The following is an 18,865-nucleotide window of genomic DNA, read 5'->3' on the forward strand; positions in this document are numbered from 1 at the left end:
CGGCCGGTTCAACATTGTCCTTTTAAGGGGGGGGCAACCATCAGTCATGTGAAAAGAGCGCCGCTTTCTGGTTCCAGATATGGACTTTTAAGGTTTAAGATCAATTGAAAACTCTTGACGACAAGAAATCTTTAAGTGACAGCCCGAACAGGAAGTCCGAACTGGTCTTAGTTAAGACAAATCTGCAACAGTCCAGGTGACGTGACGGGCACGGAGGGAAAAGTCAAAGGGCATACGATGTAATCAATGCTCACGTATCTGCTTTCAAAGACTTTTTTGTTGGCAAATTAAGATTTGGTTTGAGTTGTTTTGGGCGCGATGTCACACCTGATGTCACGGCCTCAGCGTTTGAACAGGGTCACGTCAGGTCCGACTGACTTTGACGAGCAAGCAAGGTCAGTGCAAGTGTGATCGTCTATTCTGTTGCCATTTCATTTATGTGTTATGGGGGCGGGGCTTAATGGACAGCAGGTCTGGCGTTACATGTTCTCCCACTACATTTTAGGAAAAAAATATTTTTTTAAAAATTACATAGGTGGGCTAAACTGGTCTATTTTCCACTTCCTGGTTCATGCAACATTCAAATCTATCTATTCAGTCTATATAAAAAGTCTACACATCCCTGGTCAAATGCCAGAGAAAAAAAAAAAAAAGACATTAAACTATTCATCCATTCTACCTCGTGTGTAAATTGCGCCCGCAATTCCCTTTAAATTCCCCATTGCGCTAATAGTTAATTGCCAGCAAATGTTTGGCTCCTTCTATGTGCGATAGGTGAAGGTTTTTTTTGGGGGGGGGGGGGGGGGGCACGCTGCTTTAAGCCAATAGGCGGGGAGCGGCTCTCGACTCGCACACACTGGCGCAGTAATGTCAATGTAGAGGAGCGCCACACAAGCACAGCCGCAGCGTGCGCCGCTTAAATGCGGGCGATGTTGTGACAGCGCACTCGGACGTAGGGTTGGGGGGGACACTCATTCTCGTAAACGAGACACTTTTTTCGGGGGGAGCCACACGCCGATGAAACGCAGCGTGGATCACTTTTCGGGACTATTGGCTTTGGATTCTCGCGTTTGTCACCACTAAAGGTGAGTGGCTGAGACTTGGTACTTTTGACAAACTCTTGCGTGTTTGTTTTAATGAGGTTGTAACTTTTAACAATTTTATTTCACATATGAGAGTCGAGGGACGGAAAAATATGTCCACCTATACATTAGGTCGTCCGCCGGTGCGCTTTTACGCACAGATGCCGGGGGACTCGTTTCACTTTCCCTGCCCTAATTTGCGCGAGGCTGGAAAAATAAGCTCACAAAAACATTCAGGGTGGTTTGGTGGTGTGAAGGGGACCCCCACCCACTAACACTCACAACCCCCCCTCCCCTCCACACGGGGCTCCAGATGTATGGACTCAGCTGTCGCCTGTCACTTGGGTGACAACTGCTCCGCCGCTGCCTGCGCGCCACTGAGTGGATGTCAAAAGGGCAACGTGGAATTGTGTGAATAGGAATGCACGCGCACGCGCACGAGAAGTGACCCTCGATGTGTGTCGAGAAGTGCATTGGAAACAACTATAGTATACCGCCAGAAAGCCAAATGATGAAAAAAAGATGAGCAAATGTGGGTTTTTTTAAATGATGGTGGTGGTTTCCGTCTGCAAAAGTACTAAAATATTGAATGTAAAATTGTAGAGGGGGGTGTGGTTAAATTAAGAATGTAAATGCTTGGGTAGCCAGATTAAAAAAATAAGTGGGCTGAATTTGGACACCCCGTGCGCTTCTTTTCCCACCATGTAACAGAATAATTTTTTTTTTTTTTTTTAAAGTAACTTTCTTTGCTAATTGTCACAGCAAAATAATGTGCTCGCACTGACCAAATCTAATCCTGCTTCAAAATGAGTGGGAGAAAATGCCAATAACGCAGGGTGTATTATAATATTAACTAAGCAGTATTAAATTTGCAAAGGCGGATGTGTTCCTAATGATATGACTAGTGGAAACTAGAAGAACGTCACCCACAAAGAACGTTTGAGCAAACAAATGTACTTTTCCGAGTAATGAAGAGTGCTATGAACCTCATTAAAGTCTTGCACATACCAAAAGTCAGCCAGGCTCCGTTGCTATGGTCACAGGTGATGATGTCACCCATCCCAGGGCATTGTGAGTTTAGACAGAGGCCCTGAATGAGTTTAGTTTGGACACTGAGCTTTTACTAAAGTTGCATACTCATGAATGCATTGGGCCAATGGAGTTCAATCACTAGGTGGCAGTTGTTACCATATTTTTTTTTGTTTTGAAATTTTCCAGTAGTTTAAGTCAAAGGATGCCAAGGACTGACAAACTCCAGAGCGAGCACAGGGCCAAGGTGATGGTGTAACCTAGTGGTCACAAGGGAGGTTGCCACAACTGCACGCTCATCTATTCCTGCATTTAACACCCAATTGTCCAATTCTGCACGCACTCAGCTTTCCCAAATTAGAACCAGTGTGGCTGGAGATATTGTTAGATAGATATCTATAGACCAAAGACAACGCCAAGGGAATTAAAGGCACCACAAATAGAAACATTGACCGACAGTTGGTGTGGAAGTTTCACGCCCAAAAATAAAATCTTGACAGTAAAAATAATTGAAGAAAAAAAACAACAGTTGACCATCCATCTTTTATATGTGTAAATTGCCTAAAAAAATTTAATTCACCATGAGTAGCCCATCTGTGGTGCTTTCTATGTTAGCATTAAGCTCGCAGTTATGTCAAAGTTATGTTTTGATGGATATTTGTTTTCTGTAATTCTTTTTAGTTTGCCAGTTAAGTTCAAATTGTTGCTCACAACTCAAGACAAAAACTATCAGGCCATACTACAAGTTGAATTTGGAAAAAATATTTCGCTGAGATTGCATTCTATGTAGCACTGTATCAGGTGAGACAATACAGTGTGACATTTAGGAGCCCTGTGGAATAAATGTTTAACACGTGGGGCAAAGTTGTGGTATCGTTTCATACACGGGGCAAAACTGTGAGTTCTGTTTCCAGTCGCAGCACCTTGTAAGGCAGCTTCCACACCTTCAACAATGCGCTGCATGCCCAAAACCAACGGCAGACATAAACATACATGCATGTGTGTCATGTTTGGCTTCGGACTGGACACGGCACGAGCGTCCACTGACTTGGCAGAGCGTCCCGCATGTTGATTTAAAAAAGTAGAACAAATCATCCCGGCCTCCTCTCGTTCCCGTAAATTCCCTCTAAGACAAACACTTTGGCAGACTTTTATACATCACACTGGGTCCAGTTTGCTTGGTGCTATGTGGCATAGAGCAGAGACAGAGCTGTAAACTGACTCTCTGGGGGAAAGGGACTGCTGGGCACTACTGCCATCTACTGTAGTGAATGTGTAATTGCACTTTTCGCTTATAAGTTCAATCTATGGCTAGCGGCTGCAAGGATGTCATCTCGACCTGATGGCATCTGATTCCAGCTTGCCGTAGTTGGATGATGGATTTTTCCAGCATCTGCCTGCACACATTGTAGCCACATGCGAAGCATTACTCCACAGTGATTAAAAGTAGTTAGCGATCTAGCGCTTGCAGGCTCATAGCTCTGCAGGATGATGTTAGTGAGGTTGGGGCTCACACGCTCGGGGGACCTGACTCTCACCGCACATCGTAATTGTGGCACTAACTGTCGGACCACCGCGTTGTTGAAAGCCGTCCTCGCCCCACACACGATTCATTCATCGCCGACATGTTTATGCATGAGCTTTAGCAATAAATTCATAATGCGTGCTTCGACAAAACTGATTAATTTTTTTCCATGGGATTACGGGGAAAAAAAGTTCAAATAAATTTGCCATATATATTTAGAATTACAATATATTATTGAAAGTTTCCTGTCAAAAACAGTAACAATAAATCAAATTTACTGCAACACTTTCCACACGTTAGAAAACTTTTCATGCCAAAATGAATCAAAGATAAAATCATAAATGAACTATTTTGTAAACGTTCTAGTGACCATTCCTGGTAGGAGCAAACACGAGCAAATATAGTCATTAAATTGAGCAAAAGCTTTGCAGACCTCCCGTCCCGAAAATATGGAAACCATGCTCACAAACACCATCATCCCAACCCCTTCCTGTGGGCCCTTCCTCTTGACCCCCCCTCACCCCGACCCACGGTGGCCTCGTCGCAGGAGTGGAGTCAGTGGGCAAGGGCGATAAGAGAGAAAGGTCAGTGGCGTTTAATAATGGACCGACAACAAAGTGATTTCCTGCCGGGACATCTTACAGTAATGTATTGCTATTTCTTATCAAAGGGCAACACAAAAGCGCTTTGCCAAATCATACAGAGCTATATTTAACAAGAAAAATATTTCAATCGCCCAAAATAACAGCAAACAACTTTCTCTTTGGATTCCTGGAGCTTTGTTTAGGTTGCTTCTCATTTGTGTTCATGCACCCCACCGGCTTACAATAATAATCTTCATTATGGTCCGTCGGATGTGGTCAGGCTGGAGTGACACGTCGGAGGGTAAATGGGTCAACGTTAACCGAGGGCAACTGAGGACATTTCTGGTGAGGTCCGCACAATGGACGCAAAAAGTCCTTGCCAGACATTCCTGCAGTTCCTAAAATGTTGCTAGTCCAAATGTTGCTAGGCCATTAAAGACTTAAATAGAAATGAACGGCCCCTCATATTATCACATACAACAGAATCCAGTGATTTAAAAAGTTCACCAATTTTCTAATTTATTTTGAAAGTGGCAAAAAATACTGCAATAACTCACTGTTATTAAAAGTAAGACAATTTACAGTATTGATATTCTAATAAGAAACGTTGAGTTGACACCTGGGATTTAAAGTGTGTCGCACGAGTAAATCTCTTTTTTTTTTTTTTTTTGCCATTTTTGCCTTTCACCTACAGAGGTTGTCTATTACAATCTATAATTGGTGTCTCTATTTGTCATCTTGTAAATAGTGACCATACAAATCTCAATGCAACCGTTATCATGCACTGAACCGGTTTCTGTTTCTAACCGACTGTCCGTCCTCTCCGAGTTAATAAAAATTGAGGACAAGCATGTTCGTTTGGAGCGGCGGTCCGGTTGCTTCCCTCTGTGCAGCGGCACTGGGGCATGTGCTTAATTAGAACGCTGCGAAAAAAAAAAGACTGCAGCCGAGTGTTTTCTCCAGGAATGTTAATCATTAGTGGGATCCCGACTGAGAAGCACTTAACTGTTACAGACCATCGCCGGATTCCACGTTTTCTTTTGCCTTTTGAAGCCGTTTCGGAGGCTGAAAACGCTTCCACGTGTGTCCCGAGGATGTCTTCTGTTGCTTCAAAGAGTCGCTCATTGCCCTCTGTAGGGACAGAAATGCTTGGCCATGTGAGAAGGATGTTAAGCTTCTAAGTCCCAGATGTGTCAGGAGTGACTTTTTAACAGCCACGGTCCAACTTTTACACACAGGTACAAACTATTTCCTGCTCATTGTCAACATCTTGCCGGTCAATACAACAAAGCGCACACTTTTCCTACTCGACCTCACCGAGTTTGTCCAGGCAGACCACACATGACAGCGCTTGGCCCTTTGCGTCTTTTGTCAGCGCGGGTGCGCAGTGTCAGAAGCGTCAGACAGCCACAGGCTTTTGTTGAGTTATAGTGCCCTCAAATAAAGGGGGCTTCCTCCTGTTAACAGCCCCCGGGAGCTCTGCTGCTCCACTTCCCATTGTTCCACAATGAGGTCCCACTTTTACAACTAGGTGAGAGGGTGTCAAATTGAGAGTGAAATACGAGCGCTGCCGATCGGGCGTCCCTGCGAAGTTTGCCAAAGCCGATGGATGGATGATGAGGGGTGGAGATCCGGAATCCAAATGGATTTTTACGGGATGACACCCATGTATCGGACAACTAGGAGCGGATCTTTATTGTTGGTAATCATCCAGTGATTGATTGACAGAAGCATGTCAATATTCTGCTTTAACATAGCCGTGCTCAGTTGACAATTGAGTTTTGGTCATTAGCTGAAAACAATCGCAGTTTTTGAAGATCCTTGGAAATGGTGAACAGTACCCGATTGATTAAACAACAGGCCGGTCAATTAATTACTTGACGGGAGAATCTGAATGTTCTGACCACCTATTTCGTCGTGTTGTCTTTCTTTGAACGGCAAACTAGTTTCAGCGCCATACTACTCTCCATTTGGCCTTCCTTGCTTCAAGACAAAACCCATTTGCACACAAAAAAAATCCATCATGGTGCATTATTACGCCCTACCACGTTCCCAAAATATTTTTCTGTATGCCGTGGTGTCGAACTCCACGGCATCACACTGAAAGCAGTTTCTCACAGTTTATAATGTAACAGCTCCCCGCGCCCTGGAAGACATTTTCCAGAAAGAAATAACAGCATTATCCCCAGTAGGTCCCTGTGACATTATTTTTCTTGGGTTCCAATAAATACACCATGGCAGAAAAGAAAGCCGAGATGGAAGAATCAGCTGTCTGCGGCGTGTCGCAGGGTAACCGTAAAAGCAGGGGTTACGCCAGGGTTAGGGGGCTAACAAGCCTCCGGTCTGACCCGAGTTTGTCGGCCGCAAACCAGCTAAGTCAATATCAAGACGCTGGCTGCCCCACCAGTTGACCTTTTCCTCCCTCCTTTCGAGGCGTAAAAAGGATTGTTGTTACAGTAGAGTGATAGGCTTTTATTGGCTTTTATAACCGTGGCTTTTGTCGGGCCTGTGTCCTGCTAATACCCGTCGGCGAGTCATTTAAACCTGCAGAATGCCTACTTTTTATAAGGTAGCTCACACACAAGCGAGAGGCATTCTTCAGCCTGGTCTTCAATGACGGCGAGTTAAAGACTGACCTTCCCTTTGCCCCTCCTGCCGGCCTGAATTTACGACGTGTCTTGGGACTTTAATTTGACTCGTTTGAATAGATTACATTAGGCTTGAACTCTTGCCGCCGTGTCCCGCTTCCATGGGATGCTTTCCTTTCGCGAAGGACGTGTTTGGACCAGAGAAGAATGCCGTTTGATGGTCTGGTGTCTCTGAGGATGACAATCGCCTTCCCACTTGTCCTGTCATTGTCAGGTCACGCTGGTCATCGGCTACCTCGCCGCTAGCTTTTTACACTGACGAGAAGGTGCGGACCAGGTGTGAGGTGCCGTTCAGGTCGTTGTGGCTATGACCGGGGAATGGGCCGTAAAGCCCCGAGGTGATGGATTTATTGGTCATCTGGTGCTCTGGAAAGGTCACGGGTCAGGGATGCATGACTTTATATTATTCAAGCATCCGAGGTGAACCTTGAACTGTGTTCGTACCTCTGACAATGGCGCAGTATCTAAGCATGACATTCCGGGGTGCTCAATAGATACTTAGATCATGAGGTGGGGACGCTATACCGCCCGTGAGAGGATTTGATTTGGCCAGGCTATAAAAACACCTCACAGCGACTGCTACATTTGGAAAGTAAGATTCATTCATCCACAGTGTAATAAAGCCAAGTATATCATTGCCTCATAACTCCAACTTTAGTAGCAGCTACAATGAAGGCTGTTTCCTTGGATTTCTGTGTTGCCCCACCCCTTAAAGGCGCAGGGGGCTGAGTATTTGGGACGAGCCCAAAGTGTGAATGGCGGGCCTCTCCTCCCTGGCCTTGGCTGTTACAATGGCTTTGTGGGTACAGTAAGAGCGCCACACTGGGGCTAAAGCACATTTAGCAATCAAACATGATTGACAGAAGCACCAAAAAGCTCACTGGTGGTGTATTAACACTTTTTTTTTTTTAAATTTGCTTCCTTTGGACAGAAAATTGACAGTTGGCAATGCCAACTTGGCATCAGCCGCCCGCCCACAATGTTGAATGTGAAAAGTGTGTGAGGGGACAGAGGACAGCAAAGACAGCAAATGAGATGCTGTCAATCAGGCAGAATTTAGCTTGACGTGCAGTTTGTAGCTCGAATCTGATGAAACTTCAAATCGACAAAGCACAGTGCAACAAGTTGCAACTTTCCAGAGAAGCGGTCACTTTTGTTTTCTGAGGCAACAGGAAGAGCCTCATGCTGTGACATTCCTTCAGAGGTGAAGGAGAGGAGGCAGAGGTCAGCTACAAACTCCCTGGGGAGTTTTACTGGATGGGCAGGTATGTACAGTTGATTTAAAATACGCTTCTCTGCCTTTGGACGTAATAAACAAAATAAATTGGTATCATTGCTCATTTAAGAACAATGTAATCCCAACTCTTCCGGCATCTTTGAATCACTATAGTATAACAGGAATGTCGCACGGAAGCCATTGCGGGTAAGCGAGTGGTCAGTAAAACCAGCTCCTGTGTCGGTCGACTTAAGATTCTCGGTTCCTTCCATCAACTGGCGCTTTTCTAATTCGGGAACTGGCGTTTGAAGTACGAGGGGGTGGGTCAAGCGCAGGAATTAGCGTCCTGTAACTGGCTGATCTGAGGTGAAGGGGGCCGGGCTGAGGTTGAGCGGGGGGTTGGATCTGGGGAAGTGGGAGAGACATGGGCATGGGATGGCCATCTGGTTGAGCTCCTGCATATACACATAGCTCTTAAATACTGCCGCCGCTGTGACATGGTGCCGGCACTGTGCCGACTGCTCTGGTGGAGACCGTTGCTCTGGATTAAGAGTGTTGAGGATCATGTGTAGTACAGATAGAGCTGAGGAGTTGCAGAAGACACAAGGACAGACTGCTGATAAGATCTTTTTTCCTGCTTGCCTCTGGAGAGTTGGCCTGAACCGAGGTAAGAATGGCAGAGAAATGAGGAGAGATTCTTAGTTTTGGGTTGATCCTGTCAACAAGTCTCTTGTTGGTACTAGTTCTTGGAAGTCCAAAGTGAATTGGCTGGGATGCTAAGTGATGGCAGTATGTGTGTCTTCATTCATCCTGTTCGGGACATGCAGGTGGTCCCTCTGGTTGGGATGACACTCCCATCCATTTGGTCTTGGAAAAACACTCCACTAACCACGAAAAGGGTCAGACCAAACAGTCTGTCTGGTATCCTGCTCAGGCCATTTTGAATTGTTATTCAGGAAGGTTCGGGTATACACAGTGATGCAACTGTCTGAATTCTGATTTGTATTTCTTTCTTTTGTAATTTCCCAGCAAGACAACAACAATATCTTGTTGACAGGCTGCCACATTAGCGCTGTTTATTTTCTCAAAGCTGAACTATCTTGTCAGACACAAAAACAGATTTGTTCCAGCTCTGGAACTTTGAAGAGAAAATCAAGTTCTTTGTCAAGTAGAGCCTGCATTGCTGAGCTGGCAGGAGCCAAGTTAAACAAGTCGGGTCGGTCCAAACTGACTGAGAGCACTGTGTTGGTTTGTACCGCACGTCCATCATCCTTCCTCGCTGAGCATAGACAGTGATTCAGACCAGAAGCTGCTTATTTATCCTCCACGGCCTCATGATGCTTGTTAAGCTTTGGTGTCTGGACATCACAGGACTTGGATTTAGAGTGTTGCTAAATAGTTTTGAAAACGCCAAAGGCGGCTGTATTTATTAGTATGACGTAGTATGAGGTCCTGTGAGATGTTTGAGAGTAATAAATAAGATGACACGTGATGTGACGACTAGGTGAATGGGTATTTTGTTCACTGTTCAGAAGCAGTTTTTTTTTTACCCCTTTCTGGCATAAAAAAACTGTATTACAACACTTTTTTATGAGTTTCCATCTTTCAAACGATATTGGCTTCAAAGAGTCCAACTCCCCCGCCCCCCGGGCAAAGAGATTCTTCTATGCCCTCTGTGGGCAGATCAGTGAGATATGCAGGCTTGCAGCATCCAAAGCCATGTTAACAAGCATCTTTACAAAAGAGCTGAGGGGTTGTTAACATTCAGGACTGCAGGGGTCTAGCTTGTGTGGGTGGAGGGTTCAGGAATGAGGGGGGGTTAAAACTAATGACAGAAAACATAGACCCCTTGTTCATCCAGGAGGGGGGGGGGGGGGGGTTAAAAGACAACACAAGTGATGAGTCAGTGAGTTGGCAAGTCAACCTGAGCATGGCCAAGTTAGCTGGCTCAGTGATTCTGTCATTCAAGGGAGCATTGGAGGCTCAAGTGAGAGGAAATGAGCTGCATGACAACTAATGGAAAAATTTGCATGTGAGCAGATGTGCTTGTATAAGAAAAGAAGGGTGGGGGGCTTTGGCTAACACAGATGCTAAATATCCTGTCTTGTGATTTGAAACCTAAGCCAGACGTGCCTGTGATTCAGGTCTTCGTCTGTATGAAACAACCAAACGTCTTAATGAGGCGGTGAGATCAGACAGGCCTGGAGTTCGCTCAAGCTCTCAAGCATGCCTGCATTTTTGTAGGTTATTTTGGTCTAATTTGCAAGTCAATGGTGAGCGGAAGAAGGGATTGTCTTTCTTCCCTTTTTCGGGGACAGGTTATCTGCCTTGGTGAACTTTAAGTGTCATGTATGAGTTAACACAGCACAGCTTCAGGAGAGCACGGGACAAAAAAAGACAGTCAGATAACCAAGGTCTTGCTAGAACAAGCCACCAGCAAATTCCTCAATCAAGGCGCCACTGTTTAGGACATCAGAGGTGATTAATGGGAGGTATCAAAAAGCCAGTCACAGATCCAGAACTAGTTTGGCCATCAGTGGAGAGCGTAACTCTACCAAGGTAGTAATGTCAGTTTCTGCCAAATTTCTACTAACACTTGTCTGACACTAGTGGTCAGTCTCAGTACCTGTGATGCCAGACCTGAGAGAGAAATGTCAGGCCAAAGACAGATAATTGAGATTTCAAATCACGCCTAGAAGGGTCTGGCGGTTCCGCTAAGAGCCTGCCGCCATAAACGAGAAGCAGGAAATAAATAAATACAGACAGCTGACAGGCTGTTTATGGTTTGGAGGTTGTTACTAGTATTTTGTATAAATATGTGCATACCCAAGTCAACCATCTTTCCATATCTTCGGCCTTCTTCAACAATCACATCTGTGTTCAAAGACTGTGTCTGGTTTTGTCAGCTGTCTTGCCGTGGCCTCGTGTGCCCTTCCTTACTGGCCATATGGGGGCGCAGAGACAGAGGGAGGTAAGAGGGGTGTCAAGGGTCCAGGCTGCTGGACGCTGGCCGGACTCCTATTTGATCTCAGCTAGAGTCCTTTGGTCTTTGAAGACTGGCCACAACTGGACATACATTCTTCTCATGTGTCTTTCAGGAGGTTCATTAGGTGCACCCATCAATCTAAAGAAGTCCATTATGATCACTATTAGAAACACCCCATTTGCAGTTTCTACACCGCTGCAAAGTAGAAACAAACAATCTACAGCTGTTTGATTCAATGGGTTTAAGGGCTTAGGTTCGGCATTGCAAAGATTAAAACCACCTGAAGATGTCATTTTAACATTGGACTAACAAGACACTAGATCACAGACTTCACTGGTTCTTTTATACCTGATCTATGTCAACTACACAACCTAGATGTGCCTGTGAAAATAGTACACAAGGCCATCCTGTGTAGTAAACACTGTTTGATCTCCCTTCCAGCTTGTCCCTCTGTGACATCGCTATCCGTCGAGCCTTCTTTCCTAGCTTCACCTGTCTGCCATTTCTGTGTTGGCTCGCTAGATGAAAGGACGGATCAGACAGTGGCTGCAGCAGGTTGGAAAACAAACAGCCACAAGCAAAAGGAGAGATGAAGGGAGAGAAACTGGCCTTGTGGACATTCCTCATATGGTGGCCTTGTCCCATTGTCAGGCCAGTGTTTAGACAGACCCCAGGCTCAACTGATCTAGCCAACGCGGGTCACTTACGGCGGCCTCTCTTCAGACACACAGCAAGTAGGCTTGTTTTTAGTTTTAGGTTGCGCTACATGGGAAAACATAACTTGGTGTACAACTGCACAATACAATGAGATCCCAAAACCTAGCACAGACCTATTTTCTTGAGGGACTCAAAGGAGCAGATACGATGAAATGCAAACCAGACAATGCTTCCTAAAGATACCATGAGGTGCCTTGTAATAAAATGAATGGTTTAATTCAATGACAGATTGTTCCTCTTCTTGTATCTAGTAAAAAGGGGCATCTGATGAGCCTGGCAAGTGCGACAGTGGCGGCGTCAGCATCTGGCTATCAAGGCGGGGCACGCCAGCGAGACTCCATCATGGAGCAGAAAGTCAGCAAACTGACATCTGGCTTCCAGCGCAGTTCTACCTCGGATGACGACTCCGGCTGCGCGTTGGAGGAGTACGCCTGGGTACCACCCGGCCTTCGGCCTGAGCAGGTGAGGTTGCAAAAGAGCGTCTTATACAGCTACTGATTACTGATTGCTACTGGTCCTAATGATGTATTGATTACTTCACCGACTGCAGCTCTCCGATAATTGTAATTTTATTAAGTGAAGTATAAATCTGTTAGGATCGTTCATTATGTATCCACTTGGTAGGGACTAAAAACAGCTTTGACCCAGTTCTAATTTCCCACCAGGTTTCTGCTGGGCCCTAATTAGTGGTGCACAGCAAGTTACCACTGGTGTCGCAGTGGATTCAAACCCTTGAACAATAATCAGTAGAAAAGCCCTGGCAGGTCACTTGAAGGCAAACTTGTTGGTCGACCTCACAGCCACTAACAGACAGGATGTCTAGTTTTTATTTACGAACTGTGCTATGGTCAAGTCTGCTTGTGATTATCAGAGATCTGTTTTGGAGGACTGTGTGTGTCGGGCAAGATCGAGAATTTGGGGGGGTGCGGGGTAGGGGACGTTTTAACAAGCCTTTTCCTCCACAAACACACAAATACAAGCAGGGCAGTTAGACAAGCCCGGAGGGCAGCCGGCCTAATTTGGCATATTTCCTAAACCCGCCTGTGCGTTGCTCTCTTCTCTTGAGTTCTTGTAACTAACTTCATCCTGCTTTTCAACCACACACATGGAAGCAAATAAGGGGGTGATGGGCCAGAGGAGAAGGGTTTCACAATCGGAGAGAAGTCCAAACATGCTTTTGTTTGGCCGATGCATGGGTCAACTGTAATGTCTTTACTGCGGTCATTGCCTTGAATGGTGCATTATGGGTCATCGTTATGGTAAAGAAACACATAGTTGCCTATTCCCTCAGCCCCCGGGGAGTTGGATGAGGGGGTAATAGCAGAATGTGCATAATTTATGATGGGGACGGACGGGGGCAATGCTGAGGTTGATTGTCAGGGTAAATTGCCGTCGCTCCCCTTCTTTAGACGGCTTGAGCTACAGGAAGTCCCCAAACACATAAGACCCGCACGTCCCACCTCTTTATCTGGCCTGCTGTAATGGCCCCTCCCTCATAAAGTTGGCTCACCAAGTTGTCAGCTTCAAAGGTCAAAGTGCCACAGAGATAGGCTGCTTTGTCCCGTCAGTCAAGAGACAAACTTATGATGCTCAAATTATCAAAACAACTATTTGGACTTTTATAGTGCGGATTTATGGAGAAACTGTTCCTCTATTCCATAACAGAACATATGGAACCTATTTTTGCCTCATTTTCAGAGTCAAATATTTTGTACACATTTGTTTACAATGTCTATATAATTAATTCCTTAGGTCCAGCTGTACTTCTCATGCCTGCCCGAGGATAAAGTCCCATATGTTAACAGCCCGGGAGAGAAGTTCCGAATCAAGCAGCTACTCTATCAACTACCGCCGCACGATAATGAGGTAAGAACTCATCGACCGTACCTTCAGCGCAACAAAATCGGAAGACTTGTAAGTCGAGGTCTGTTTATTCTTGTGGCTGATTCAGATTCAGAACCCCCCCACTTCTGTGGCATCCTAGTCGACATCCTGCTGTGGGATTGTGGTGGCACCATCTTGTAGACATCTAGCGTGGGCACAATGCAACTTTTGACTAGATGCTTTTATAATGTTTGGCATGGTCCCCTCCCCAACACCTCCGGCTAGATTCTTGTCCTAGCAGTGGGTTTTTACAAGGATGACTCAGCAGGGGAGAGGGCCGCTGATTGAAAGAGGCTTTATGTGATGCCACCGCAATTGTCGTGGCACGGCGCTCCCACTTGGCTCGCTTTTTTTCCCCTTTGTTGCCCGCCTTCTCGATTTCACTCTAAACAGAGGCTCTTGTTTGTGTAAACGTCTGCTTTGGCCCTTGTTAAGTCTTTTGGGAAAGATCAAGAGGTCTTGTTGTAAAACTCAGGTTGTCAATCAGGGCCAGTGGGTGGAGATGTATTAGGGGTGTAGGAAGGGCAAGCTAGGGTCAAGAGTTGGCTTTGTTCACCTCTCCTCAGGCTAAATTTACAACCCTGTACTCTGAACTAACATTGCCTCAGCAACATTTAACACATTAGAACAAATTGTCCGATGTATAACTCAGAATGGTCTCATTCATTGGCAGATTCGTTACTGCCAGTCTCTCAGTGAGGAAGAGAAGAAGGAGCTACATATGTTCAGTGTCCAGAGGAAGAAGGAAGCCCTGGGGAGGGGAGCACCGAAAATGCTACCCCGAGGTCGTCTGAACAGCGTCTGTGAGCATGTACGTACCACAGTGGATCCCAGAAAAAAACTACAAATGATCACCTCACGGAATAACTTCATTCATAGGCATCCGATTTAAAGCTTTGTTTTGAGCTTTCGAGCTAAAGTCTGGCTTATCTACATTTTATGTCCACGAATATGCATTGTCCCGTTTCAAATAAACAAGATGAAAAGACGAGTCAAAAATTGAAAATGCAATTCTAGTCTGGAATGCTCAGTATCACGCGTACAATTTATACAATTGTATACTCAAGCAAATTTTTCTTTCGGCTCGAGTGGTTCAGTACAGTATTCTACGAAGTATTTAACAATGCGAACACTGCTTCCCCCAAAAGGGGGATATTAATCTTGTCCTAACAGCCTTGCCAAAGCTTCCCTTGGAGATTACATAGCCTTAATAACCTATTCACAGTGGTTAGAATAGTTTAAATATAAGCTGTGACAAATGATGAAGTCTGGCCAGAAAATAGAATCAATCATGTTTTGCAAAAGACTAATTATGCGTACATATTTGCAGTGCGGTGAGAACATCAATGGTGGAGAAATGGCAGTGTTTGCGGCCAGGTCGGGCCCTGGATTGTGCTGGCACCCGGCCTGCTTTGCTTGCTCCACATGCAGTGAAATTTTGGTGGATTTGATCTACTTCTACCATAACGGAAAGATCCACTGTGGACGGCACCACGCTGAGCTCCTCAAACCACGTTGCTCAGCTTGCGATGAGGTAAAACCGCAATATTAACATTAGGGGGAACTACAACTAACGGATGGTTTTGGGGGGGACTAATTCTTCGTGTATTGCTACAATGACTGTACAGTCGACCTCCACGATTCGTAGGTAACCCCAAAATGTCTTTATACATATTTTTGCCTTACAGATCATCTTCGCTGATGAATGCACAGAAGCTGAGGGGCGTCACTGGCACATGAAGCACTTTGCCTGTTTTGAATGCGAAACCATTCTGGGCGGCCAGCGTTACATCATGAAGGACGGACGCCCCTACTGCTGTGGCTGCTTCGAGTCTCTGTATGCAGAGTACTGTGAGGCATGTGGAGAACATATCGGTAAGACTGGAAATGGCAATATGCTAAAACGGAGGGGAATCAATCGAGGAGTCACAGTACGGGAATAGCTCTGGCTTATACCTGCAATTCACTTGAGCATTTCCTATTTTCCAGGTGTTGACAATGCTCAAATGACCTACGACGGTCTCCACTGGCATGCCACCGAGAGTTGCTTCAGCTGTGCCCAGTGTAAGAGCTCCCTCATGGGATGCCCTTTCTTGCCACACCAGGGCCGTATCTACTGCTCTAAGGCATGCAGCCTAGGGGAAGACGTACACGCCTCCGACTCCTCCGACTCGGCCTTCCAGTCGGCACGATCCCGCGAATCTCGTCGCAGCGTACGCATGGGCAAGAGCAGCCGATCGGCCGACCAGTGTCGCCAGTCGCTCCTTTTCTCACCTGCGGTTAACTACAAGTTTCCTGGATTTAGTGAAAACCCTGACGACACCATGACCAACAAGCTTTCCCACCTGAACTTATCTGACGAGCATTTCTGGAGGGGGCGTGGTGAGGAGACTGAGGCTCCTGAGGATCAGGGGGAAGAGTGGGCGGAGCATGAAGACTACATGACTCAGTTGTTGTTGAAATTCGGGGAAAATGGTGTCTTCAGACAAGCCGGCGACTCCAGACCGACAGATTTTTGGGTTGCAGAAAGAGATCCCAAGTCAAAACAAGCTGGTAGCGGTAGTGGCGAAGGAAGGGGCAGCCTGGCCAGCAAGAAGTACCAAGCTGACATGTACTGGGCCCAGTCACAAGACGGGCTAGGGGACTCAGCCTATGGTAGTCACCCTGGCCCGGCAAGCAGCAGGAAGATCCAAGACCTTGAGCTCGACCACGGAGCTGGAGCAAGCGTGGAAGATGAGTCGCAGTGGTATGGTGGGTCTTTGGAGTGCATAACAGACCAATTCAAGAAAAAGGATCAGAGTGTCCGAGACTCTATGGACTCACTGGCCCTCTCCAATATTACTGGTGAGCAGCAACGTGGCTCGATTTTTGTATACCAATGTAAACCCAGAGTATGTGCAGGATTATTCAAAACGCATTTGTCTTTTTCAGGGACCTCTGTTGACGGCGATAGTAAAGACAGACCTTTGGGTTACTCCATGCAAGGTTTCCATGAGTTGGAGACAGAGGACTGTGAGAAAACCAGTAACATGGGAACTCTCAACTCCTCCATGTTACACAGAAGTACCAATTCATTGAAGAGCCTTGTATCCGAGCAGGAAAATGTTCCCGAAGAGGTGGAAAGACCAAAACCACATGTCCCCGCCCTCAGGAGGACACGTTCACAAGCTAGACAGCAGCAAGTGAAATTCTCTGATGACGTGCAAGACAGTTACAGTGATCTCCAGGTGCGACAGCCCCCGATGAGTGAACGAACTCGTCGCAGAGCGTTCCACTTTGAGGAGCAGGACCAGGAAAGTCGTTCCGGGTGCGGCCGTCACCATCACAGGAGGCGACGCAGCCGCAAATCTCGCTCTGACAATGCTCTTAATCTTTTACCAAAAGAGAGAGCCCAAATGGGCTACGGAATGGACCGCAGACAAAATGCACATGGTGCAAGGAGAGATCATGGTTTCCATGGACACCCACAAGCGGGCACCATGTCAGATTACAGGCTTCAGGGTTCAGCCATGGGCAGGTTCTTAGATCTGTACGGGGAGGATGACGACTGGTGCTCGACATGCTCATCCTCTTCTTCCGATTCTGAGGAGGAAGGCTTTTTCCTGGGTCAGCCCATCCCACAACCAAGGCCACTTAGACAATACTATACTGAAGACTTGCCTAGCCCTTTGGCAGGAATGTCTCCACTCCCTTATGGACTTCGGACTAAGTCAAAGAAGAAGAAAGGGCATAAGGATAAAAACTGTATCATTTCATAGGTGATAATCTTTGATTTGGGCCATTCACATCCCCCGAGACTGTTCTACTAAATAGTTTTTACATACGATAACGTCTGGATTTGTTCGCCTTTGTGGCAACTTGCTGGTAAATTCATTCAGTATTTCTGACATATTTATAAAAACATGATCTAAATATATTGTTTACCAAATGTATATACTGTAGAGATTATTATTTTTTTTTTTAAAGTGGATATTTTTTTCAACCCTTGGCTTAATGATGTACCAAAACAGCGTTAACATTAAACTAATGGTAGGTTATTCTTCTCAACCCACAACCCCCCCCCCCCCACCCCAATGAAGGTGCCACATATTTTGACTTGTGATCTTTACGTCTTTAAATATGTGATGTTTAACTGGTTTGTGCAGCACCGACACAGACAAACACTTAAGTGGTGGTCATGTTGTAGTGTAAAACAATTATTGTAATCTGTATAAATGTATAAACTGGAGTATAAGGTTAACGTAATTGTAATAAAAACAACAACAATGTCCTAATGTGTGTTATTTTGGGGTTTGGGGGGGGCAAAAGTACATGAAAATGGATAATAGTGAATAAAAAAAAAATCATTAAGGATTAAACTCAAAAAATGAAATATTTATTGAGGACTTTTAATACGTTTAATAGATTATTCAAGTGAGTTTCAACTGGTCCCACAATACTGTTCAATGTCTGCTTGGAATATGATACACAAAAATTAATCGGGCTATATAGAGCATAACCGCCAACCGCATACATAATTTGTTGAGTTTAAGGTATTACATGAAAGGTTCATCATTATACGGTATGATGCAGCAACATGAAAAAAGTCAATCACCGCAGAGGCGCTCGATGAAACCTGGATATACGTACGTCAGTTTTTTTCTCATTACAATACTTTGCCATACTTTCAATCAGAAAACTTTCCTACATTATCTTATCACAGGATCATAAATGTTAGTGTCAAGATAAAACAGTAAAATACTTTGGTTTTGAGAATCCGTTTTCACTACAGCTCAACTAACAGTTTGGTATTTGGAATGGATTGTGAAATACATTTGTCGGTTGGAAAAGTGCAGCGGTTTTTTATATATATATACATATTTATATGTATATATATATATACCAACGTTATTAAAAACAAATATTTGATGAACAATAGCATGAACCATCAAAAAAAAAAAGTTTTAATGGAAGGAGACTTGTAGAAGAGTGAAGAAGAAGAAAAATAATCCAATATCCACATTAAGTTGTATTGTCTGACTCCAGCGCCTCATCGAGTTCTTTCACGTAGTGCCTGAGGGCAGATAAGCAGTGTTGTCTCATTTCAGACAAGTTTGCATTCAGAGCACTGTGAATAAGATTCTCCAAAGTGGGCTCCTTGGACACCAACATCTTCACCACTGTGCCGAATGTCTCGCAATCCTGCCTATGGTGC

General features: G+C 45.2%; 1 protein-coding gene across 4 annotated transcripts; it reads left to right on the forward strand.

Moving 5' to 3' along the window:
* Positions 1-854: 854 nt before the first annotated feature.
* Positions 855-17,941, forward strand: prickle1a (prickle homolog 1a). Of its 4 annotated transcripts, none has more exons than XM_061282818.1 (9): positions 855-1,085; positions 11,593-11,804; positions 12,039-12,249; positions 13,540-13,653; positions 14,345-14,482; positions 15,002-15,205; positions 15,360-15,546; positions 15,661-16,515; positions 16,603-17,941. In XM_061282818.1, the coding sequence occupies exons 3-9, from the start codon at positions 12,055-12,057 to the stop codon at positions 17,427-17,429; spliced, it is 2,520 nt and encodes an 839-aa protein (XP_061138802.1). In that variant the 5' UTR covers positions 855-1,085; positions 11,593-11,804; positions 12,039-12,054; the 3' UTR covers positions 17,430-17,941. The 4 variants fall into 4 exon arrangements, with proteins under 4 accessions (XP_061138802.1, XP_061138799.1, XP_061138803.1 ...); XM_061282819.1 differs by lacking the exon at positions 855-1,085 and adding an exon at positions 8,515-8,751; XM_061282815.1 differs by lacking the exon at positions 11,593-11,804.
* The last annotated feature ends 924 nt before the right edge of the window (positions 17,942-18,865 follow it).

Source organism: Syngnathus typhle, linkage group LG7, assembly GCF_033458585.1.
Source record: "Syngnathus typhle isolate RoL2023-S1 ecotype Sweden linkage group LG7, RoL_Styp_1.0, whole genome shotgun sequence".
In the NCBI taxonomy this organism is placed as follows: domain Eukaryota; kingdom Metazoa; phylum Chordata; class Actinopteri; order Syngnathiformes; family Syngnathidae; genus Syngnathus; species Syngnathus typhle.